Source organism: Lepisma saccharinum, chromosome 26, assembly GCF_977018435.1.
Source record: "Lepisma saccharinum chromosome 26, izLepSacc3.1, whole genome shotgun sequence".
NCBI classification, from domain to species: Eukaryota; Metazoa; Arthropoda; class Insecta; order Zygentoma; family Lepismatidae; genus Lepisma; species Lepisma saccharinum.
Window position 1 is genome coordinate 30,038,413 of NC_139254.1, and position 26,445 is coordinate 30,064,857.

Consider the following 26,445-nt stretch of genomic DNA (forward strand, 5'->3'; position numbering starts at 1 on the left):
TCCATGGAAATTGGTCCTACTCCATGTAAATAGCGAAATGAATTAATCTGGAAATTAGTATTGTTTTTGTTTGAATTAATGTTTAGATGTTTGTGAATGCATATAATTTGCACATTTCACAAATAAGAGTTACTAGAAGCTGCAGCCTGTATGCTTCACAGACAAATGAAGTCATAATAAGCTATATTTGTAAAGCATCACACACGTAAGGCACTTTTGTTAATGCTTTTCAAGTACTTAAGTACCACAAAAACTGTAACCTTAGTCCATATTTATAAGCACAGAGATGCCATTTTATTCTTCAATAATTTTTATTATTGGTATCAGAAACTGAATTGATGTGAAATTTTGGCCAGTACCAATCAACTACTGATACAAAATTTACTGATATTGACAACTGATATTTACTGACATCATATAAAATTGCAAATTTTCCTTGGGGAACATGAATTCTTCATCCTTCTTCTTAATACATGTAACTAAGTGATTGGAAGGGTTTTGCCTTTGGAAAACAAAATGCGAATTTAAACATTTACTCTACATGACATATGAATTATATGTTTTTATTCATAAAGTAATAACAAAAATGGCAAAATAATGTACTAAATTACAGGCTATTTTAAAATATACTTGATTGGTGAAGATACTAGTAATACTGGGTGATTAAAAAAGAATATATGTATTTCAAACAGGTATATTTGAGAAAATAGAAGTAGTACAACTCTGAAAGTTTTGACACTTACTTACGAATATCTACAGATGTTCAATATGTCCTCCACCAGCTGCACGAACAACATAACAGCGGTACTCGAATTCATTTCAAACTCGAGCAAGCATGTCCATTGTCACTGACGCTACAGCAGTAGTGATTTGATTTTTCAGCTCTTCAAGGTCATTTGGTAGTGGTGGTACATAAACAGTTTCCATAATGTAAGGTGGGTTTTGTACACCCCAAATTTGAACATTCTGTTTATTTACCTTGCCACTAAGGTGGAAAGTTGCTTCGTCGCTGAACACAGTTCGTCCCGTGAAGCTCTTGTCCTCTTCAACAGCATCCAGTATCTGGCAGCAAATTGCACTCTTTTCTTTCTTTGTCATCATGCTGAGCCTGTAAAAACTGTAACTTGTAGGGCTTCATGACCAACTGACGTCTCAAAACTCGCGAAACTGTTGTCTGAGGCAGTTATAACTCCCGACTTGCATGACGAGTTGATTTTGAAGGGCTGTCTTGGAAAGCAGCTTGGATTCTTGCGACGTTTTCTTCAGACACAGCCTCCCAGGGCTCTTTTGTTTACATAAACAACCTGTGTCTCCGAACTGTCTATACCATCTGCAAATGTTCCATTCGTTAGGAAGATCAATTTGGTACTTCACACGGAAACTTTTTTCCACTGCAATCATAGTTTCATTTAGCAAACTCAAGAACACAAAACACCTTCTGCTGCTGAGTCGTCATTTTCATCATGGCATCATGAAGACAAACAGTTGCATGAGCGATCTAGCGGCAATTGATTGAAACTTGAAACTAAACAACATTATCTTCCACCAGGGAGTACTGTGCTGTTCAGTGATCAGTGGTTTTGGCAACATATTGGTTTAGATATATGTATATTCTTTTCGAATCACCCTGTATTATCAATGTAGTGATGTGCCTTTATTGGTCAAAACCCTTGTTCCATCTCTAATAATAGTGAAGAAGGTGAGGGTTGTATGACTATGAGGGAAAATAGAGTAGGCTGTTGCAAAATAAATTCAAAATAGTAAGGTACTGTGTATTGAGTACTCTGGAAAAATTGTGAAGTCTGTAAAACTCGGGGAAAATACATTTATAGTTCATGTGTGAACCCTGAATAAAAAATAAAATTTACGGATACCAATTACAGATAATCTGCCAATATGATGTGCAAAGAGAAATATTAATGTTTGCACCCAAATGCTCTGCAGTAAGTTTTGCCTCAGAAAAAGAAACTGATATATATGATATGTTCCCGGACTTTACATTTTCCTGATTTATACATTCAACCAGGATAATCCGAATATAGCAAAATGTTATAAAATTTTCCTCGATTTTATATTTTCCCTCATTTTAAGTTTTTTTCAGCTTGGTCCCCCGAAAAACATAAAATCGAGGTTCCACTCTATATACCTATAAATAGCCTGTAATTTAGTGCAAAACTAGCCCACTTTTCCTTATTTTTATGAATATAAAAGTATGTTTTGTAATGTAAATGTCAAAATATGCAGTTGTTTCTTTTTGTAAGACAATTTCATTACAAACACCTGGTTAGTAACAGCAATTTTATATTGGATTGGTCGAATATCAGTATTGATAAGTTTTATATCAATGCATTATCTGCATCATTTGAACTTTGACATTTTTCCATCCCTACTTTGATCATTAAAAACAAGAATTGCAGAATTTTTTTATCAGTTACAGGCTATCTATAGAAATATCAGATTGGTAAAAGTAAGGTATAAAAGGGTTCCCTGTGCATATAGCACCATACCATGAAGGCACGTTTAGGGGATGTGGTGGCAGGGCCCCACACATTCTCGATCTCAGCCATTTTCGAGGCCATAGATCACCCAGCCTGGGAATTGAACCTTTGAACATGACAGTCAGATGCCCTACTGACTAGACTCCTTTACTTTGGTAAAAGTATTGTTAAATTTACTGATAAACCTATACACTGATTATTATGAGGTGGTATCAAAAAGTATCGAGACTAGCTGATTTACAGGAAAGTACTTTATTTATCTACGTTTATACACTATTACCTTTAAAATAATCCCCTTGCACAGATCCAGCGTTCCTACTACTTCTGGAATGTGTCATGGAAGTCTTCTTTTTGAAGCGTGCCAAGCACCTTCGTGATTCAAGCTGAATCTCCACAATGGAGTCATTTGAACATTTGAATTGGATCTTCATCTTCGGGAAGAGGGCAAAGTCTGCAGGATCCAAATCTGGTTCCATATGACACACCCACAATGGCTGCAATGTTGTTTTACAATGATCCTCATGCACAAGTTGCCGAATGGTTTCGACATTTTCGGGACTTGCGCTCATTTAAAGCCTTCCTGATCTCTCGTCGTTTTTCAGTGATATTTCTGCTCTTAAAGCGCATGTGCTACTCAAACCACCTCAAACGACTCATTGCAGTATTACTGTAAACTTGCTGAATCAATTCCTGATTTGCCCAATTTCATGCAGAATTTCACATTCCCTCTTTTTCCTAACTTGCTGCCCATGATGAAATGTCAGACGTGTTAATGCACATGGTCAGAATAGCACCAGTTCCACATCTCCTGATGTACACAGAACAATGTCTCTTAGCACAGTGACTCATGAAGGTTGGTGCTCTCTGTGAGACTGCATGCAACCTTCGGCTGCCACCTGTTGGCATGTTATCGAACTAGTCTCGAAACGTTTTGATATCACCTCGTATATCAGCCAACATCAATAAAATACTGAATAATTTCTGCCATCCAAATTTTCTAACAAATTTTCCATGAGTTGTAGTAAACCCTCTGTATAAATTATATCTGATAGTTGTTTCAGTTTGAGTTAGTAATACATTTCTTATAATTTTAGGGATATACACACAACATCTGGCAAGATAAAGCGAGCTGTTCTGCAGTTTACTCCTGAAAGTTGGACTCACGTCAGATGGTTAGATCCAGCTTGTACATACATGAGATTTTTTGCTGTGTGCCAGATGGTTATATTCTGGCAGGTCTCCGAATTGAATACATTCTTCATTAAACATATTTTTGAGATGCCACCAGCTCACCCTTTTGTTATAGGAAGGCTAGTTCTGATTGGAGTCATTGTTGCACCGTCAGTGAGGTGAGTCTGTAGGTTTTTTCATTTTTTCTTCTTCTTTTTTCTCATACATGTCATGATTAAATGTTTTATTGGCAATGACTGGTAGATTGGCAGGTGAAATATTCAATCTGTAGGTGCAAGACAATGTTGCCATCTACAAAGACACACAGCATGGGAGTTTCATACTAAAGCTTATGAACCCCATCCAGTGTTTAAAAGAACATTCTGCTCATGCTCAGCCAGCACACCAAGGCAACATAATGCACACTATTGAGAAAATAGCCTAATCTGTGTGGTATGCATTCAAGTGCAGCTTGTTGTGTCATTAGCCTTGCCTAGTTCACTGCACTCTTCAATTGTCTCTGCACCCGTGCATCTAGTTGGTTACAGGGTGCAACATGGACTTCATTGATTTGGTGTTAAGTAGTGTATATGGTGTCTGCACCATTTGCACTACGTTCTGGAGCAGTGTAATATATGGTTTATGGTCATGTGGTGGATGATGACTAATCAAATGAAAGTTTAAAGCAGCAGACAGGCATTTGTTGAATTTTCTGAACTTGAACACCGCCATCTGTCTAGTTGTAGATTATTTTCTTGCACCAGCCTGACACCAGGATACACCTAGTGTCAAAAAGTGCAGTGAACTACACAGAGCTAATGTGGCTGGTCCCTCTGAAGTTAGGTGAAAGGCTAGTAAAAATAAAATAGGTTAATAGAGAAAATTAGATATATAGTTACACATACTTATTTTACAATGGAACATATTTCTTGTATATCAGATCAATCCTTCTGCCCTGAAAGGCCACAAACCTGTTAGTCATATCTTCATGAATTGTGATTAGCTAAATTACAGTTCTTTCTGAATTGAAATATTCACTAATTAAGAAAGTCTTGCATTCCTGAGGTTTGTATCACCTACTGTATTTCTTAACTTCTTTACTAACACAGATTGGTAGTGATTTGGTAGGATGCCCACAATGTAAAACATCCTTCTTATCTTAGTCTTTCCAATAAGAAAATGGAGTTTCAAACAAAACACACACAAAATCATAAACAGGATTAAAACTGCATGAAAGGAAATGACAGGGGCAACAATATACACTCAGTTCAACTCCTCATAGGCCAACTGCAGAGAACTGATTCACCTCAAACATGCTCTTCAGTCACGGAACAAGAGTGATGTCATGGTTGCCATGGCAAGCAATTTAACACATCTACCTTGGTGTGCAGGGATATATCCTTTCCATCTAGAGCTCTGCATTTGTGGATGGTTCTGTGTGTGAAAAGCACTGTTGTCAAGGGTTACACCACATAACAGACTACAATGCACAAATATATTTCTTTTAATACTAATATATGTGATAAGGATAATTTAATAAAACATTGTGCATATTAATATGTAGTCAAGTGCCGCTGATCAGGACTTGAACCCAGTTCCTGTCGCACCCTACCATTGATCTACCAACTCAGCTACCAAACGAGCCATGCCTAGTTTTTTCTGGCACTACTGTCAACTCCATGCTGGGGGAAACTAGACACTATTGGCGACAGCAGTATTTCAAAGGCAAGAGAACCTGTTTTCAGTATCAGTGACAAAGTTCTACACAGTTAAAACAGCAGCTACGAAAAATCAGGCAAAATCAGTGGTGGCTTGATATATCATTTGGTAGATAAATTGCATGGTGTACCAGAGACCGGGTTTGAGTCCCAGTTGAGCCTGCATTTTACACTGAAATTTCTACACATGAAACTTCGTCATAACAACAATGTTGAAATTCTGAAAATGGTGCTTATGCGTCGTTATAGATGACTACAGTGGAACCCATTTTTTTGTCATGAGGAAGATCATAGACAAGATAGAGAGGAGTGTGTAAATCAGAAGATGGTGATCACTAAATGTGATCTCTTCAGTACCATCCAGCAACACAGCCACCATGAGCCTCCATACTTTTACTATTCAAGTTGGCTAAGCCTACAACAGTTTGAACCAGTACCCACACCATTACCCATACTCTTACCAATCCCACCAATATCAAAATTTTTTAATATGTAAGTATTACGTTGTAACTATATTGATCTACCAAAGTTTTGCTTCCAATTTCACATGGTGCCATTTTAACACAAAATCTCACAATTCCATTGCAAATTAATGATCATGATGTATGTTGTATACGTTTCAGGATATATAGACTCCTCAAAAGTGCCTTGCGGTATTTTTGCAGACCGCTGTGATTATTGGCCAGTATCAGGTATCTTTCTTGTCTCAGCCTACTTTTGAGGCCAGCCGCACACCGGAACCAACATGACGAGTCATTTTTTGTTGCAAACCGAGTCTGGGAAGGTTAACATGGGGCTCTTATGGGCAGCCGCACACCGGATGAAACATTTGACTTGTTATCTCGAGAACAGTATCATGGCAGCGATATTGTTATTTAATTGCAAATTAAACGTGATTATATTCGGACACAGGAGATCATGAAACAGAAAATCTGGATGACCAAATTAATGCAAAGAATGTGTGTTTTCAACCTGCGTGAAGTGCGACATTTAAGAATTTGTGAACCTGGATGATTGCTAGTGCTGATCACATGGATTTCTAACATCTAACTACTAGAAATTCCTTTTTTAATATGAAAATGATGTTTATTGTGATTTGAATATCCGTAAGCCTAATATTGTGCATATGGTGTCTGAAATTGTGCACTTCAAGGTGCAAAAGTCACGTCTTATTTACATCTTAGCCACAGTAGAGGACATTCACTTACTTCTTCATGCCATGTTCTGGTATACAAGAAGTATGTGCTTGATGATATACATGACATGAAAGAAATATAATGTACATTAATAGAATTTTACAACTTTGTTCACATCATGTAAAATGATACATTAATTCTACAAATCCTTGTACATTGATGCATTGATTCTGCTGTAAACTCGTATTATGCATCGTTAACCCGCTTCCTAAATTATAAAAGACAGATCTAGACCTATTACATGGACGAAATCTGCCATCAGATTTTAGCTAACTAACAACATGTCTCGTCGTGTCGCTTTGTGACTCCTCATGTTGCGTTGCTTCATGTCACTTTGTGCCTCGTTGCATCCTGTCGGATCCATTGTGTGGCTGGCCTAAGTGTCTATGAACCGCTACCTGAGCAACGTGGGTTGAGATGAACTTAATATGTATTGTTTGCCAAACAACTTACAGAAAAAAAAAAGATTGGAAATAGAGGAAAACAATATTCCATTTCAGTTACTTCTTACGCATGAACTGGATAGAACATTTATTTATTTATTTATTTATTAACCAATCGCCTATAACAGAGCGAATGCTCCAATTACAATAGGCATTACAATTTGCTATATACAATATAATTTACATAAATAAATATATAATACAAACACATAGTAATTATTACACAAAACATTAGATAAATATGAATACAAAAAGTTATACAAATACAAAAGTTGCACAAATACAAAAAATTACATACATATACATACTACAAATTTAGAACAGAGGAGAAAACTAAAGGACCGAAGAAACAAAACATAAACAAGTAACAAACTATAAAAGCTTGAGAAGAATAAAGAAATTATACGAATAGCACTATTTAAATAGGAAACAGGAATAATCAATACAAAGCAAAAGTTCAAATTTGAATTCGTTTATATGTATACAAAATTTAGAAAGCTATTACTTGTATTTGAGACTATAAATAAATCACTCTAGAATTAGATATGTTTTATTTGTATATTATATCTAATATGTTGTTTAAACTATATAGGTAGTTTTTAATATTAAAAGCAAAATCCAAATCAATTCCATTCGGGACAATATTATTATGTTTACTTAATAATCTAATGATTGGAGAATTTTGATGGAATTTTGTGTTTGATTTATTGCAGTAATGATCATACTTGTTACAGTTCATGACCACTGCAAAAAGAAACAAAAAAAAAACAGCATGCAATACAAACATAGTAAGACTGGTTGTTTCTCACTTTCATTGTCAAGGATAAGAAGGAGGAATGGAGAATGCAGAGAGGCCTGTGCAAAACTTTCTCTCATGTTCAGCATAATAATTTCATAGTCACTTCAAATACATCTTCATTAATGGTGAAGGTTCAGCCTGCTACTGTTCTTCCACCTGACCAAATTGAAATAGAAGAAGAAAAATGGACTGATGGATGGGTGGATGCATGCGTAGACAAAAGTGACTCCAAGAAATATATGTATGAATAAGCAGAAATATGCTCTTTTCATAAAGTTTTTCCATTGAAATTTTTGTATTTTAATGCTTTATGATTCACTCCAGAATCCAGGAATTCTAGTGGAGACATTTTTAGTTTGTGGCACATTTAAACACAGTGTCTAGAAGCAGTAAATACAAACCAGCTGTGCATAAAGTGGATTTAAAAAATAAGCATTGACAAAAATATCAGTCATGAATGCTGCTTAAATGCAAACCAAGTATCACTCCATCCAACAGCTAAGATACAACTTACAAAATGTTTGCATGAAACATCTTTAAAAAAATCAATATTGCAAACAAATTTTCAGTGGCAACTCAATAAAACAGACAAGTCTCATAAAATATAAGAAACGTTGAAAAATGTCAAATAACATTTGCTCCCTTTTATGCTGAACATAAAAAGATGCACAACATTTTTTCATACAGTACAATTTAAGGGCTTGTGGACAGAAATAAGAGAGAGAGTGTGTTTGATGGTAGTCAACTTGGATTTCTTAAACAGGCAGTATGCCACAAATTCAGGTGAAGCTGTTACCGTGCAGTACATGATAGTACACTCACTTGATTTCCATTACAAATCCCCTTCCCCTCTGTATTATACATACAGTTGTAATGAGCAAAAATAAGATGTTTGCAACTAACATAATTTTTCAAGATTTATTATTGATAAAAATGGACTAGAAATATTATTGATAGAAATGGACAAATAATTTTGTAAATATAAAATGGAATTATTTTGGCAAAATGTGTGTAAAATTACATCCTTGTACGAATATATCTTGTTACATAATGCTTTGTATATCCTTGTTCAGGCAATACTACAGTTATGTGACAGACACTCGATGCAAAAGGGTAGGAACGCAGTGCTGGGTGTATGGTGCCATAATGTTTACAGAGGCCATATTGTGCATAAAGAATGGAAAGGAGCTGTTTGAAAGAACGCAAGCAATTAACATTATACTGTGGCTTCTGTGCCAATTTCTGCTCTCTGTTGTTTGTGTTTATGGATGTGTACTGTGGCATAGATACTTCCAGGTATGTGAGAACTTTCTGTAATATCTGTTATTAAACTAATCATTAATTGTCCCAAGGGAACGTCATCTTTTTTCAGCAATCTTTCCGTAAATTACTTTATTACCACCATTACTGTTACTACAGATTATTATTTCATGTTTCAAGCATGAAAACACTGAAATGTCCATAAAAGTATTTGCAGGATCTGTAAATAAAATTAAAAGGATGGAACAGCATTGGTCAGTATAGGCATATCATTTTAGAAGTAAAATTACAGATAATCTTTTCAATTCAATATTTCTGTAAATAGCTTGTGTTACAGTACAAAATTATACCATGTTGTTATTTTTAGGAAACCACCTGATTACATAAATGAACCCCTTAAGTGTGGAATTTGTTGAACAAGTTGCTACTGGAAAATGTAGGTTTTTTCGTCAAATTCAGTATATGCCCACCACATTGTGCTGCTGTAGTGTGGAAGACAAAAAGAAAGAAGAAGAAGGGAAAAATTAGTTTTGTCTTCTTTTTTGTCTTTTTTCTCTCTTGGTACTATTTTTTGTTTCTACTACAGCTAAAACTATCTCACCAAACGTCTGTATGACTATATACGCCACAGTAAATCAAATATAGTTCTAACAAACATAAAGCATATATATACACCTTCCACACTACAGCAGCACAATGTGGAGGACATATATATATGCCATCCACACTTAAGGGGTTAATAACCCTGAGGAAGATTTTACACCAATGTGGCAATTAACATGTGTTGTGGTCCACCAATCAAATACAAATGTGTGGCATGTCATGACCAGAGTTAGGATTTTTAGGGGAAAATTTCATTGGGAAAAAGGAAGGGAAAAGGTGCTAAAATAAGACCCAAAAAGGGACAAAAAAGGTGCTGATTGGGGCAAGAAAAAGGTGCTGATAATTATACTACTTATTAAAACTTTCCCTCCTATTTTATTAGTCTAAGCTATTCACTCGAAGCTGTGTACACATCACACACATAGGTTGTGTCACAGTTATTCACCAGAGTCTGGGAAAAACACAAAGCTGTTGTACCTTACAACATTAAGCATTTCTAAATTTTTAAAAGTGAATTTGTTTCTTTTCGGAGATAAAATATCTTTATATAAGCTGAAGCTTCTCTCTACATCCACAGAAACAAGTGGGGCAAACTTAGTATTCACTCGGAATGGCAACTCTGTGGAAGTGGCAAATTCCACAACGTCCGGATTCTTGTCAAGACTAGCCTCAAGTTTGTCTCTGGCAAAACCATCTAACAGCCCCTTCACAGTAGTAAAGATATCCCATTGTTTTTTTATTTTCGACGCCTTCTTCTTCTAAGCTTTTGATGGCTGTTGACATGTACTTGTAGGAATGTACACAAAACAGTTCTTTTTGCAAATCATCTATCTTGTCTGGGAGGAGAAGTTGCTGTGCCTTGGAAATTGCACCTGCGTCGGTTGAATCCAGGGAAAGCACAAACTCCTTACTTTTTTCAAAATTTTCACACAGAAATGCAGCACACTCAACCCATGATCCCCAGTGAGTCATGATGGGGAAATGTGGCAGGAGCAGGCAGGTAATTTCTCTGTAGGCAAGAATGCGTTAAGGAGTATTTTCTTCAAATCAGATACGAACTCATTTACAATGTTGTATTCATTCCTAATAGATTCAGAAACCCTGTGAAGGGCATGAGCCAAACAGGTTACATGGTTTAACTTAGGGAACAACGGCTTCAATTGGTTAAATGCCGAAAGCATGTAGGGAGCCTGGTCAGTAACTACAAGAACAACTTTTTCGAACTGAATTCCACCGGGCCACAGTTTTTGACAGAAATCCATAAATGACTGCATCACTGTACTGGCATTGGTTTCCTGCAACTCATACATGTTTAGTAACATGAGCTTAACTTACTCACCTGTCAGAGGAAAAACCAAAATGTTCCAAAACATATCGTTGCATTGAGTCTGTCGTCTCATCCAGAATGACACCTATATCGCAATCTGACACTTTCACCTTAATTTTACGAACAGTTTCTTCATACACAGGTTCAATATAGTTTTTCCTTAACATACTCTCATCGGGCACTGACAACCGTGTGTACTTTTCAAGGAACCCTTTCAAGGCCAGATGGTTCACCTTGTTGAGTGGAAAGAAGCTTGTGTAAAAGATGCACACAAGTCAACATTAAATTTCTTTAAATTTTGGTTCTTGGAAGAACACTGCTCAAATGCATTGCGTAAGAGAGGCTGCCGAGATTTACTTCCTTGCAGATTCTTGTTCTTTTGATGCTTAGAGCTGGACATATGTTGCTGGATGCGATCTCTCTGGTGTTTTTTATCTAATGTGATTCCCGTATCACACACCGTGCATCGAATAACAGTTCCATCACTTTCTATGAAGTTGTGCTTAAATTCTTGAGCCAGATTGAGAAATCGGGATCTGGGCACATGCACTAACAGCATCTAACAAAGTGAAAAAGCAGGTAAGGAACTTACATCCACAAACAATATCTGTCCACTGCGCACACATGAAACGTGAAACCCACCACTTCAGAAACACATTGTTGCTTCATTGCTTCCAAGACCAAACTGCGTTTTCTTCTTCCTTCTATCTTAAAAATAATAACTGCGATCTGGTGCATATCAGTAGCGGTCTTTCCATTGTTGATTTCAAATAGGCAACAATCAAGCACAGTTTAAATACATTCAATTTCAGTTAACAATGTGAAAACATCTTAAAGAGAAAAGTGTCGCGAAAAAGAAAATAAAAATTCAATGTTTTGCTGAGGAAATATATTTAACAACACCAGTAAAAGGACACAAAAAGGGGAGGAAAAGCGATTAAGAACACGAAAAAGGGGGGAAATAGATAAATGTCCCGGAAAAGGGAGGGAAGGGGAAAGGTTATCAAAAAAGGGGAAAAAAGGTGCTGGCAAATTAGCTCCATTCTCACGTTGAGGCAACATTTCACACACTGAGTCCTTCCAGAGAGGTCTCACTTTCACTATGAAAAAAAGGTGTGCACCTAAAAATCCTAACTCTGGTCATGACACTATGGTGTGAAATGTTGATCGATTTGTTCCCAAGTAACACATGCCACATGTCACTTGCAGCTTCAATGTGAGATCTCTCTTAAATCCCGTTCGGAATAGGCAGATACCAAATAGATATTTGTACAGTGTCCCTCAAAAGTTTTAGGATAACGACATTTTAAACTAGGCAACCCAATTTACACAAGGTGTTGGTGGGTTGCATGTAGAGTTAGGCTCAATTTCAGGGTTGCCACATGCACATTAGGTATTTATAAAATACGCGAAAGAAAGATATCCAAATATTATTGCATAAAACTAGAAAAAAATCAGTATTACATTTGTTGCAATACTCTCAGAAAGAAACAACATCGATTTTATAGTATTTCATTGTTGATGAGTCTACACAAAGAAGAATGTGGAGAGAGGAAACGAAAGGGAACAAAGGAGAGGAGAAAAGAGAAAGCAAAAGGAGAAGAGGAAAAGTAAGGAAGGGAAGAAAATAGAGGACAGAGGAAGTGGATAGGAGAAGTAATGAGCAGAAAGGAAAAAGATGCGAGGAGAGATGAGGAAAATGGAGCAAAGAGGAGGGAAGAGAGGAAGGAAAGCGAGGTGATAGAAGAGGAGGAAAGGAGTTTGGAGAGGAGAGGAGTAGACGATAAGAGGGGAGTGGAGAGTAGAGTAAAGGAGAGAAAAAGAGAAGAACGAAAAGAAGAGGAGAAGAGTGCAGTGGAGTCGGAAATATAAGACAGGAGAGGAGATAAGAGGAGTGGAGAAGAGTGGGATGGAGACAAGAGGCGAGAAAAGTAGGGAAGGCGGTATGAGATAAAAATAGAGGAGAAGGATGGGAGAGAAGAAGGAGAAGGAGAAGTTAAGAACAGAAGGGACTGGAGACGAGAGGTGAGAAGGGGTAGTTGCAGAAAATACGTCTTGGCGTCAAGAACTGATGCATTGATAAAATTATCGACATGAAACATTCATTAACATTTTATAATGTATTGGAGAATGTATTAGATCGGTGTGAAATTCCTTTTGGCCGAGTTCAGAGCAAGATAAAATCTTCCACGTAAGATCTTTGATTTTACCTGCGATTATACCACTAAAAACATGAATGTAATTTTCATATTTATCCAATTTTTCTCCTCTTCTCGGTTCGTTGACATTTTGTTATTTAACATTTCCCCTCCCCCCATAGTTAATTCCAATCTGAATCATTCCGTTTCATACGGCGTGGACAATGAACGCAATGGGGCATGTCCAAAACGTACGAAAAGTTTCTGCCACCGAAGGGGTTTGAACCTATGACCATCAGATTATCAATCCTTAACGGTAACCACTACCCCACAAGCTTTCGCTCCTGAACACAGGTAGAAGGAGCTGACCAATGTGAAATGCAGATCCAACCCCCCTCCTACATGTCATGTGCAAAGAATACTTGTTTGGAACAAAGAAAACGAAGGTAATACGACTGGCCGAAAACATTTAATGGAGAATTGCACATGATGGAAACTTTTCAGTCGATATTTGTAAAGGTATCTTTGCATTGAACTCGAGTGGAAAAAGGGGTAATATTAGTGTGTCCTGAATTGCCACAAATATAAATTAACTAACTAACTAACTCTCTAGCCTTCTTAAACCCGAAGATTCATGGCTGCAGCAACACAGGCCTTCCATCTGTCCCTATCTTGAGCAAGATCTATATACTCTTTTCCATCCCTACCGATTTCCCTTAGGTCCATCTCAACGTTGTCCCTCCATCTTCGTCTTGGCCTTCCTACAGGTCTCTTACCATCAGGTTTCCCAACAAGAATCCTGTAAACTCCTCTTTCCTCTCCCATTCGTGGCACATGGCCTGCCCACCTAAGTCTTCTTGATTTAATTATTCTAATAATATCTGGACATGAATACAAATTGTGTAGTTCTAAATTATGTAACCTTCTCCACTCACCTGTCTCCTCATCCCCTTTAGGTCCAAAGATTTTCCTAAGGATCCTAATTTCAAATACTCTCAATTTATGTTCCTCTTTCAATGTAAGGGACCAAGTTTTACACTCATAAAATATAAATGGTTATTTCATTAATATTTGTCAATGCCTTTGAAGCAGAACACAATTATCGTTAGAGTATCATAATCCAAGATCTGATACGTGAAAATATCCCTTTAATCGTGTGTCAATTCATTTATTTGTTTATTTTTTTTTAGTAAATTCCAGTTTTAGGACAATCTAGCCACTATACACTATTATTACAAATAATGTTGCCATGCTCTTGTTTAATAGAAGGAGAATTAAATAAAAGAGAACACCTCGTAAGGAGGATCGAACGTGGGACCGCTAGCAGCCTATATCATTTCATTCAATTCTCAATTTCAGGACAGACAATCACAAACATCAATGCCCGAGCCGGGATTCGAACCCGAGACCCCCCCGCGTTGTAGCGCAATGTGCTAACCACTCCACCACGGGGGCCGAAAGCACTACACCACGCCCTTACCTTCCGTTGAATCAACAATGTTTAAGTATTCTGTTCCTCCAATATTGTAAATGTCCTTGGATATACATGTAGTTGAATTTTACTTTAATTTTGAATTGTTTCTTGTGGTATAGCAGCTATCTTCGAGAATATATTTTGGAAGTGATGAAGAAAAACAAGAATATTGGTAGTTGTTGTGAAAATGCTAGTTACTTCTTCTAACTTATTATGTTGATTAGACATTATTAATGAAAAATATCTTGAGCCTTGAACATTGCAGGGCGATGTTCTCTTCTTGTGATACTGCAAAATATGAAATGCTTGTTTTCTGACGCAAGTCTCGTGTCCAGAACAGTCTTATGAAATGTATTTGCTGTTACGTATGGTAACATGAAATTATTACAGTGTTTGCAAAAACGTTTGCGAACTGCTAAATGTGCGAGACGTTATACGTAAATAGGCGGAAAATTGTATTCATAAAATCACATCACATTTGACAGTGTTAGTCAATAGAGAGTCGTGGAACAGTGTGTTAAGGTGTTGGATTAAATCCTTCTTATTTTACTATTTCGAAGAACAACAATTTTTAAGGTAGAACAACAGTCATTCCGTTCCGCTCTTTATTTCTTTTAAATTCTTACACATTCCTTTAATTGATTTAAAGAATAAATAAAAGTATTGCTTGCTTTTCTGTCATTGGCCTAGACAGTGGAATTATGCGTGCAAAGTTCCTGAAAGCTCAGATTGGTTAAACTGTTTATTGGCAATCGTGAACTTTTCGTTTAATAGATAATATTTGGTTTTATACGACGGGAGAACATTGGTTGAATTTCCTTTCTTGCTCTTTTGAGATAATATATATACACTTCTACAGTAGCAATCGCGTTCGGAAAAGGTTAAAAAATGACTTGGTATTCAAAGGCAGATAAGCTTGGTAACCTAGCTTGTTCGCGTTCATGAGTCACGCTTCACAAGGCCGCTTCTTATCGCAAAACAACATTGTGCGTCGATGCCCAGCGTCTACACCCATCCAGCCAATTACAAGTGACCAGAGTCGAATTTTAAAGAAAATCTGAAGAATAATAGATTTCATCAGAGGCGGCTACGTGGGCACTATCTCAACATGCAATAAGTAATGATTCCTGCAAACAAAAATGCTTATTGAATGAGTATTCGGATAGTAATATGTGCTTTATCGTGTAACATGTAAGATACTTATTGGGATTACCGCGTAGTAGGGCAACCGATCCATGAAAAACAAAATAAAATTGAATGGTTGGTTTAATATAGATAAATATTTTTTTATTAATTTTTCCTCATTCCCTTGTTTTTCTTATTTTAATAATAACAATAACGCATGGCTCAAGAACTCTCGAAGGGCCCTGGCCTATCTCCCGACTGCCAGTCTCCCTCACACAATCCTTCCTAGTGATCTTCAACCAGATGGGGTGACGTGGGATCAGCACGTCGAACCCTCAACCATTATGGTGGTTATTCACCTGATGTTTACATTTTCGTTTCTGTTCGGCACGGTCGGGACCCTACTTCTGGTTTTGAAAGAGTAACATGGATTATAAAGATGTAAGGGTAATATCTTGCAGAAAAGACAACAATCATTGCGTGGCTGTTGGTTGCAATATGAGGTCCAGAACGAATAATTTTTCTCAAGTATCTGTGAATCTGTTTAATAGAAGGAAAAATATTTTTAAAAAGAAAAAGAAAGAACACCTCGTATGGAGGATCAAACCTCGGACCGCTTACAATGCTCTCAAGAACTCTAACCAATACACTACGTCCTTAATTATTCTTTCGCCTCAATATTGTATACGTTATCTTGCCAAAAAAAAAAAAAAGTTCAATACTCTCATTTGCTCTATACTTCTATAATTACTTTATACACTTAACTAAACCCACAGCGCTACAGCCCTTGAAGGGCCTTGGCGTACCTACCGACTGCTGGTCTCCCTCCCACACTGTTCCTCCGTCACCTGTTATACCGTGGAGTTCTTAGACCTTACTTTATACACATGCATTTGAAATCTTACTCTGAATTACTTTCTTCGTATTAGTATATCTAAGGTTGTGAATATATTTTATTTGTAATTTTATAACGGTTACATGAACATCTACGAAATAGTTCCTTATAACTTGGTATCTGTAAAGAGATACATTCAAGATTTCAAGTGATTTTAGACCACTAGATCCGTGTCCAGTCATCATTGCTCAAACAAATGTTTGAAATCTCTGTGGAATTTTCATTCTGAGATAAGGTGCCTTACTTGCTACATGTATGCGAACTACACTCTGTCCCACTTATCTCTGGAGCAGGTGAACAAAACAAGTATCTGAGCAGTGATGAACACATGAGAGTAACGGAATTGCGTGGAGGGAGGAGATCCACTGCAGTTGCCAGCCTTTCCAGGTCCAGAACGAATAATTTTTCTCAAGTATCTGTGAATCTTTTTTCGACACACCAGATACGAAAACTCAGTGGATTCAAGCAGTAATGCAAAAAGACTACGAACCACGACATGAGAAACTACGCCCTAGACACGTCACTTCATCGCCGTTAAATAAACCCAATGAAATATTTAAGTGTTTTTAAATTATAATTTTGTAACGCACATATGTTGGCATAACAAATTTAAAACGTAAATTTTTATAACCATGCATGTTATTATCTGTGGAAGAAAGAACAATTAAGAGAGCGGTGTTCTAGTAGATACACAATGTCGAAAAATGATCCGTTCTGATATAATCAGAGTACATTTCATTTTTTGTTTGTTTTAAGTACACTTTATGCACAGTAAGGCTATTCGGGACTCGACCTAGAGTTTAAGTGCCTCCACCAGATATCGAATCCTGGAACACCTTGGTTACAAGGTAGCGACGTTACAGCTACGCCATTGAGAGGCTTCGAAGTATTTGAATGTTTATAAATAATGTAAGCTTTATTTCAACCTGCTGAATCCTCCAACTTCCTGCATATTCGTATCATGTGTGGAATTGCCTGTTTTTTGTTTTTTTTCGTTTTCGTGGAATTAAAAATCAACTGGCGTAGCTATATATGTTAATGATTAATTCGAATGATAATTATAAAGAATGAGAAGTGGCCAAATATAAATTAGAGCCAACTTAAAATACACGTTTATGTAAAAATTGATCTGTGGTTTTATTAATGAGAAATAAAATGTGCACTTTATAACTATTAGGTTAAGTAGAATATCTTTGTTTTTCATCGGTGTATTTAATCTTCCTTTTGCCTTTAAGAATTTATTATTATTTACTTCTTCTTTAATAAAAAAAAATCTGTAGCTTAATTTATAGGCGAATGAACGTTCTTGCTTAATGTATATACCAACGAAACCATTGGGTTCGATACCCGGTGGAAGCACATAGTGGTTCGGATTCCACTTTAAACTGTAGATCCAGTCCCGATTAGCCTTACTGTGCACAAAGTGAACTTAAAACATCAACTCAAAACAAAAAAAAACATTGGTATAGAGGATCAACATTGTCTCAGTAAAGATTTCTATTGTTCCATAAATCATCATCCAATGACTCCGGGAACTGGTCAATTTCTTCGAGGTATCTTTAATTCTCTGTCACTTAAAAATTTCAAGTGATCCATTTTGTATCCGCTCCTTTTTAACAAAGTAAGCTCGAAGACAGTCTGTATTCCACTAACTTATATTGGAAACTTGGTCAAACCGGAAGTTATTTTATCGCTTTCGACAATCGAATTGTCTGATCGACTATTTTTTGTTTACCCAGGAACATCCCCCATAGGAGATTTACGAGACCGGGTTACGCTACTCACTCGTAGCTCTCCAATTTCCTCATGATAGTGGGTTGCCACCGGTCCTATAGGCTATTCAGACCGAGAACCCAGAGACTGAACCCAGGCGGACTCGAACCCATGCCGTCCGGCAGTCGGAGTCCAAAGCACAGCGCCTTAGACCGCACGATCACGGAGGAGGAATTTTCTTATTTTACTTTTGGCTAATCGAGAGGATGAGGATGAATAAAGAATAGAAAAATAAAAAGAAGGTCACGCACAAAAAACAGGATGGGTCTTCAACCTCTTAGGTGACGAGTTCAAGCCCTAAATATGAGGATTTCAACCTTAGACCTCAATTTTTTTTTTTAAAAAAATATAAACAAAATTACTATTTACACTAAACTTATTATCAAGGCCAAAATAGTTTGTAACTGTGAAACTACCCTCTGAATGCAAATTGACAACATGTTTTTTTTTCTTTCTTCATGTGAGTAAGAATTAAATGTGTGGCACACATAGATACTTCTTGCGAAAACAATTAACTGTGCCCTGTCCCAGCATGCCTGGAGCAAAGCCGCGCATAGGGGAAGAGAATGGGGAGGAGAGGAAGGGGATCGAGTGGAAAGAGCGAGGCAGTACACGCTGCTGGAAAGGCTGGCAACTGCCGTGGATCTCCTCCCTCCACGCAATTCCGTTACTCTCATGTGTTCATCACTGCTCAGATACTTGTTTTGTTCACCTGCTCCAGAGATAAGTGGGACAGAGTGTAGTTCGCATACATGTAGCAAGTAAGGCAACTTATCTCAGAATGAAAATTCCACAGAGATTTCAAACATTTGTTTGAGCAATGATGACTGGACACGGATCTAGTGGTCTAAAATCACTTGAAATCTTGAATGTATCTCTTTACAGATACCAAGTTATAAGGAACTATTTCGTAGATGTTCATGTAACCGTTATAAAATTACAAATAAAATATATTCACAACCTTAGATATACTAATACGAAGAAAGTAATTCAGAGTAAGATTTCAAATGCATGTGTATAAAGTAAGGTCTAAGAACTCCACGGTATAACAGGTGACGGAGGAACAGTGTGGGAGGGAGACCAGCAGTCGGTAGGTAAGCCAAGGCCCTTCAAGGGCTGTAGCGCTGTGGGTTTAGTTAAGTGTATAAAGTAATTATAGAAGTATAGAGCAAATGAGAGTATTGAACTTTTTTTTTTTTTTGGCAAGATAACGTATACAATATTGAGGCGAAAGAATAATTAAGGACGTAGTGTATTGGTTAGAGTTCTTGAGAGCATTGTAAGCGGTCCGAGGTTTGATCCTCCATACGAGGTGTTCTTTCTTTTTCTTTTTAAAAATATTTTTCCTTCTATTAAACAGATTCACAGATACTTGAGAAAAATTATTCGTTCTGGACCTCATATTGCAACCAACAGCCACGCAATGATTGTTGTATTTTCTGCAAGATATTACCCTTACATCTTTATAATCCATGTTACTCTTTCAAAACCAGAAGTAGGGTCCCGACCGTGCCGAACAGAAACGAAAATGTAAACATCAGGTGAATAACCACCATAATGGTTGAGGGTTCGACGTGCTGATCCCACGTCACCCCATCTGGTTGAAGATCACTAGGAAGGATTGTGTGAGGGAGACTGGCAGTCGGGAGATAGGCCAGGGCCCTTCGAGAGTTCTTGAGCCATGCGTTATTGTTATTATTAAAATAAGAAAAACAAGGGAATGAGGAAAAATTAATAAAAAAATATTTATCTATATTAAACCAACCATTCAATTTTATTTTGTTTTTCATGGATCGGTTGCCCTACTACGCGGTAATCCCAATAAGTATCTTACATGTTACACGATAAAGCACATATTACTATCCGAATACTCATTCAATAAGCATTTTTGTTTGCAGGAATCATTACTTATTGCATGTTGAGATAGTGCCCACGTAGCCGCCTCTGATGAAATCTATTATTCTTCAGATTTTCTTTAAAATTCGACTCTGGTCACTTGTAATTGGCTGGATGGGTGTAGACGCTGGGCATCGACGCACAATGTTGTTTTGCGATAAGAAGCGGCCTTGTGAAGCGTGACTCATGAACGCGAACAAGCTAGGTTACCAAGCTTATCTGCCTTTGAATACCAAGTCATTTTTTAACCTTTTCCGAACGCGATTGCTACTGTAGAAGTGTATATATATTATCTCAAAAGAGCAAGAAAGGAAATTCAACCAATGTTCTCCCGTCGTATAAAACCAAATATTATCTATTAAACGAAAAGTTCACGATTGCCAATAAACAGTTTAACCAATCTGAGCTTTCAGGAACTTTGCACGCATAATTCCACTGTCTAGGCCAATGACAGAAAAGCAAGCAATACTTTTATTTATTCTTTAAATCAATTAAAGGAATGTGTAAGAATTTAAAAGAAATAAAGAGCGGAACGGAATGACTGTTGTTCTACCTTAAAAATTGTTGTTCTTCGAAATAGTAAAATAAGAAGGATTTAATCCAACACCTTAACACACTGTTCCACGACTCTCTATTGACTAACACTGTCAAATGTGATGTGATTTTATGAATACAATTTTCCGCCTATTTACGTATAACGTCTCGCACATTTAGCAGTTCGCAAACGTTTTTGCAAACACTGTAATAATTTCATGTTACCATACGTAACAGCAAATACATTTCATAAGACTGTTCTGGACACGAGACTTGCGTCAGAAAACAAGCATTTCATATTTTGCAGTATCACAAGAAGAGAACATCGCCCTGCAATGTTCAAGGCTCAAGATATTTTTCATTAATAATGTCTAATCAACATAATAAGTTAGAAGAAGTAACTAGCATTTTCACAACAACTACCAATATTCTTGTTTTTCTTCATCACTTCCAAAATATATTCTCGAAGATAGCTGCTATACCACAAGAAACAATTCAAAATTAAAGTAAAATTCAACTACATGTATATCCAAGGACATTTACAATATTGGAGGAACAGAATACTTAAACATTGTTGATTCAACGGAAGGTAAGGGCGTGGTGTAGTGCTTTCGGCCCCCGTGGTGGAGTGGTTAGCACATTGCGCTACAACGCGGGGGGGTCCCGGGTTCGAATCCCGGCTCGGGCATTGATGTTTGTGATTGTCTGTCCTGAAATTGAGAATTGAATGAAATGATATAGGCTGCTAGCGGTCCCACGTTCGATCCTCCTTACGAGGTGTTCTCTTTTATTTAATTCTCCTTCTATTAAACAAGAGCATGGCAACATTATTTGTAATAATAGTGTATAGTGGCTAGATTGTCCTTAAACTGGAATTTACTAAAAAAAAAATAAACAAATAAATGAATTGACACACGATTAAAGGGATATTTTCACGTATCAGATCTTGGATTATGATACTCTAACGATAATTGTGTTCTGCTTCAAAGACATTGACAAATATTAATGAAATAACCATTTATATTTGTGTCAATTCAGGACACACTAATATTACCCCTTTTTCCACTCGAGTTCAATGCAAAGATACCTTTGCAAATATCGACTGAAAAGTTTCCATCATGTGCAATTCTCCATTAAATGTTTTTCGCCCAGTCGTATTACCTTCGTTTTCTTTGTTCCAAACAAGTATTCTTTGCACATGACATGTAGGAGGGGGGTTGGATCTGCATTTCACATTGGTCAGCTCCTTCTACCTGTGTTCAGGAGCGAAAGCTTGTGGGGTAGTGGTTACCGTTAAGGATTGATAATCTGATGGTCATAGGTTCAAACCCCTTCGGTGGCAGAAACTTTTCGTACGTTTTGGACATGCCCCATTGCGTTCATTGTCCACGCCGTATGAAACGGAATGATTCAGATTGGAATTAACTATGGGGGGAGGGGAAATGTTAAATAACAAAATGTCAACGAACCGAGAAGAGGAGAAAAATTGGATAAATATGAAAATTACATTCATGTTTTTAGTGGTATAATCGCAGGTAAAATCAAAGATCTTACGTGGAAGATTTTATCTTGCTCTGAACTCGGCCAAAAGGAATTTCGCACTGATCTAATACATTCTCCAATACATTATAAAATGTTAATGAATGTTTCATGTCGATAATTTTATCAATGCATCAGTTCTTGACGCCAAGACGTATTTTCTGCAACTACCCCTTCTCACCTCTCGTCTCCAGTCCCTTCTGTTCTTAACTTCTCCTTCTCCTTCTTCTCTCCCATCCTTCTCCTCTATTTTTATCTCATACCGCCTTCCCTACTTTTCTCGCCTCTTGTCTCCATCCCACTCTTCTCCACTCCTCTTATCTCCTCTCCTGTCTTATATTTCCGACTCCACTGCACTCTTCTCCTCTTCTTTTCGTTCTTCTCTTTTTCTCTCCTTTACTCTACTCTCCACTCCCCTCTTATCGTCTACTCCTCTCCTCTCCAAACTCCTTTCCTCCTCTTCTATCACCTCGCTTTCCTTCCTCTCTTCCCTCCTCTTTGCTCCATTTTCCTCATCTCTCCTCGCATCTTTTTCCTTTCTGCTCATTATTTCTCCTATCCACTTCCTCTGTCCTCTATTTTCTTCCCTTCCTTACTTTTCCTCTTCTCCTTTTGCTTTCTCTTTTCTCCTCTCCTTTGTTCCCTTTCGTTTCCTCTCTCCACATTCTTCTTTGTGTAGACTCATCAACAATGAAATACTATAAAATCGATGTTGTTTCTTTCTGAGAGTATTGCAACAAATGTAATACTGATTTTTTTCTAGTTTTATGCAATAATATTTGGATATCTTTCTTTCGCGTATTTTATAAATACCTAATGTGCATGTGGCAACCCTGAAATTGAGCCTAACTCTACATGCAACCCACCAACACCTTGTGTAAATTGGGTTGCCTAGTTTAAAATGTCGTTGTCCTAAAACTTTTGAGAGACACTGTACCAAAACCCTTTAGAATATACAGGGTGTATCAGAATTCTCTTACCAGCCCTTGTAAAATCCACAGTGATGTATTTTCATGGAATTTGATATGGGCGATACAAAATAGGCCTAGGGGGACACCTTTTGGAGTATGTCACGGGGACAACCGCCATCTTGGTTCTGCCATCTTGAATTCAACTCTTTTATTTAAAATGATAGGTAGGTTATGGGATACGTGACCATAGGCTAGAATTTCGTCAGGATGGCAAATCTGAAATCAGATTTCATGTAACTTCTGATACACCCTGTACATACACATACATGTCCCAGTATGTGACACAATTTAGAACTCCTTCAGAGCTCAATGGTTAGTGCTGTCGCCTTTGGTGCAGTCAGTTCCAGGTTCGATCTCTGCTTGGAGTTACAAAATTTTTGTGTTGATCCAGAAACTATGAATGAATTTTTAGGAAAAAGAATTTTTCATGAATTTTCTTGAGAGATGTGTCTTTCCCTCCCTCTCATTCACTCACTCACTCACTCACTCACTCACTCATTCTCTCTCTCTCTCTCTCTCTCTCTCTCTCTCTCTCTCTCTCTCTCTCTCTCTCTCTCTCTCTCTTTTTTTTTCTTTCTTTCTTTCTTTCTTTCTTTCTTTTGAGCTACAGTGAAGGTTTATACTATTACTCTGAAATGTAGTTTTTTTGAGGTGGGAAGGGAGTGATTAGCACAACGTGTTAATGCTAAGGGTTCCTGGTTCGAATCCCTTGCCTGAATCTTTTTTAATGTCCCTTCATCATTTTCATCATATCATCACTCATCTTCATTGCAGTTATCCAAAAGTGTCAGAAAAGTGATGTTGAATAAAATCACATTGAGACGACAAAAAGGGGATGATTGCTATTTACTCTTACATTATCACTTGTAAGTCTCGAGGGAAAGAATTAGTAATTCTAGATTTTCAAGGGAGGTGATCAGCTTCTGGAAGATTGCCATTAACACATACATTGGCTTTCTTTTGATAGTTTAGATGATTTGAGTGAGGTGGTTGCTTAACTTTGGTTGTTACATGGGTACAGGAGATGGTTTTTGATTGTCATTTACTCTAATGTTAATTGTTTATGTATTGGGTGGCAGGAGGTTCGTATATTATTTATACACATAGTAAGATGTATAAGGAATAGAGTGCTGCATCGAGGCCTTTTTGCTCGAGCAAATAAAGCTTGAACAGGCAGACGATCGGTATACACTCGTTCCTGTATAACCGTGACTTGTTCTGTGGTAATGGACCTTCAAATATGGATAGTGAAGTGAAAAACACAGTGAAATTGAATCTAATGTGAACATAGTCGTCATATCCATGTTAAAATGTAATTTAGTCTATCTTACCAATACATAGCAATATATGAAAATGAATAATGATTATGGGCTGACACTACCACTATGAATTTTTACAAATATATTGGTACGATTATTGTCCCCTTGAAATGATACTTGATATTCTATATATTTGAGTGAATCGCGCTCGAGCATGGGAGATTCGATAGAGTATTTTCGAGCAAAAGTGATCGAATGCAGAACTCTAATAAGGAACTTTTCATAAGTGTTTAGTGTAAGATGGTAATACATATCAATTAATTTTATTGTAACAATTATTATTATTGCTTAGAATTTTTGGAATATTCACCTTTAAAACTTGTACTTATACATGAATGTTATCTGGGGGTTAGAGAGCAGTCACCTTGTAATGGTGGTATGGCATGCAAGTGTACATCCAGTGCATGGTTTTCATAAACGGCTCTGAAATTATTGTTAGTGATAGAGACAAAACAGTTGAAACCAGTTGATAGTAAGAGGCATGTGCTTTACTACAGAAAACTACTTTTGATCAATATTCCCGAATTTCTGTGATTTCATCTGATAGTGACCTTGCACCATAGTGGCGTGTGATTAAAGATACAAGGACAAAATATTATTTTTACAGAACGGTCAAAAGTTTAAAAAAAAGAAATACTGATTACATGTTAGACTCCTTAATATTGTTCATGGGGAGACCTACAGAATGATTTGCTCATAACTTCCAGTCATGAGTCTTACTTATACAGTTTGTAATGTTGGAAGTGTAATAGGAGCTATGTCCACATTGTGTTTTATCTGTATTTGTAAAAAAAAAAAAAAAACTGGTATTTGTAAAGCTTCTTTGTTGCCTGTTTTTGTTACATTGAGATATATGACTTGAAATGGAAAATGTCCAAGATTGTATTATTATTATTATTGCCAACCTGTTTTATTCACATATTGCTAACCTATTGTTGCTATGGGAGGTAGTCTGAGCCTCATATTAAAGCTGTGCTCATTTGCCTTATTGTGAGCACTGTGTTAGGAAAATTACAGGTGCCCTACAGAGATTCACACACGTTTTCGGAGAGGTCTGGGTATGAACTTCAAATGTAGTTCGTTACATCTGTGTCATGATCACTTCTATGAAACATTATTTCACTTAGATAATGTGGCAGTTCAGTTTCTTTCTGGCAAATCTTGCAAAAAGATTTTACGAAATATTAAAATAATATTTTGAATTTTTGTGTCAAAATGCTTTCAAAATTAAATAATAAGAAATGTATATTTACTTGTAGTGGCATGACATGAAATTTTAACCAGTACCTATAAATCGCCAATATAAAATTGATAAATACTGATAAGCAAAATTCTAATGATATCATAGTAAATACAGCGGAACCTTAGTTTTACGTTTTTCAGACCAAGCTGAAAAGGCTTAAAATGCGAGGAAATGTAAAATAGAGGAAAATTCAATATTTTTTTACTATATTGGGACCATCAAGATTGAATGTATAATGCGAGAAAATGTAAAATTCGTGAATGTAAAATCAGGGTTTCACTGTATGAAATATTCCACAAAGGTTCTAAATGGTTCCTTCCCTTTCCGTCATTGTAATATTTTATTTAATTATTTGCAATGAGATAAAAGGGCGTTAAAAAATAGTGAATTTTGAAATTTTACTGTTCAGAACCAGTGTAGATGAATTATTATTCTTTATACACAAAAGCAATAACAAAATGGTGGACTTGTGCACCGAGTCACATGCTATTTATAGCAGCATCAGATTGGTAAAATTATCCCGA

General features: G+C 36.8%; 1 protein-coding gene across 2 annotated transcripts in view; it reads left to right on the forward strand.

Annotated features, from left to right (window-relative positions):
* Positions 1 to 26,445, forward strand: part of Pss (phosphatidylserine synthase 1 homolog l(3)77CDf) — a 73,528-nt gene that overhangs the window by 35,426 nt on the left and 11,657 nt on the right. For both annotated transcript variants that reach the window (XM_083112349.1, XM_083112350.1), the window contains exons 5-6: positions 3,593 to 3,847; positions 8,898 to 9,120. In XM_083112349.1, the coding sequence (XP_082968475.1) occupies positions 3,593 to 3,847; positions 8,898 to 9,120 (478 nt within the window). The remainder of the gene's footprint in view (positions 1 to 3,592; positions 3,848 to 8,897; positions 9,121 to 26,445) is intronic.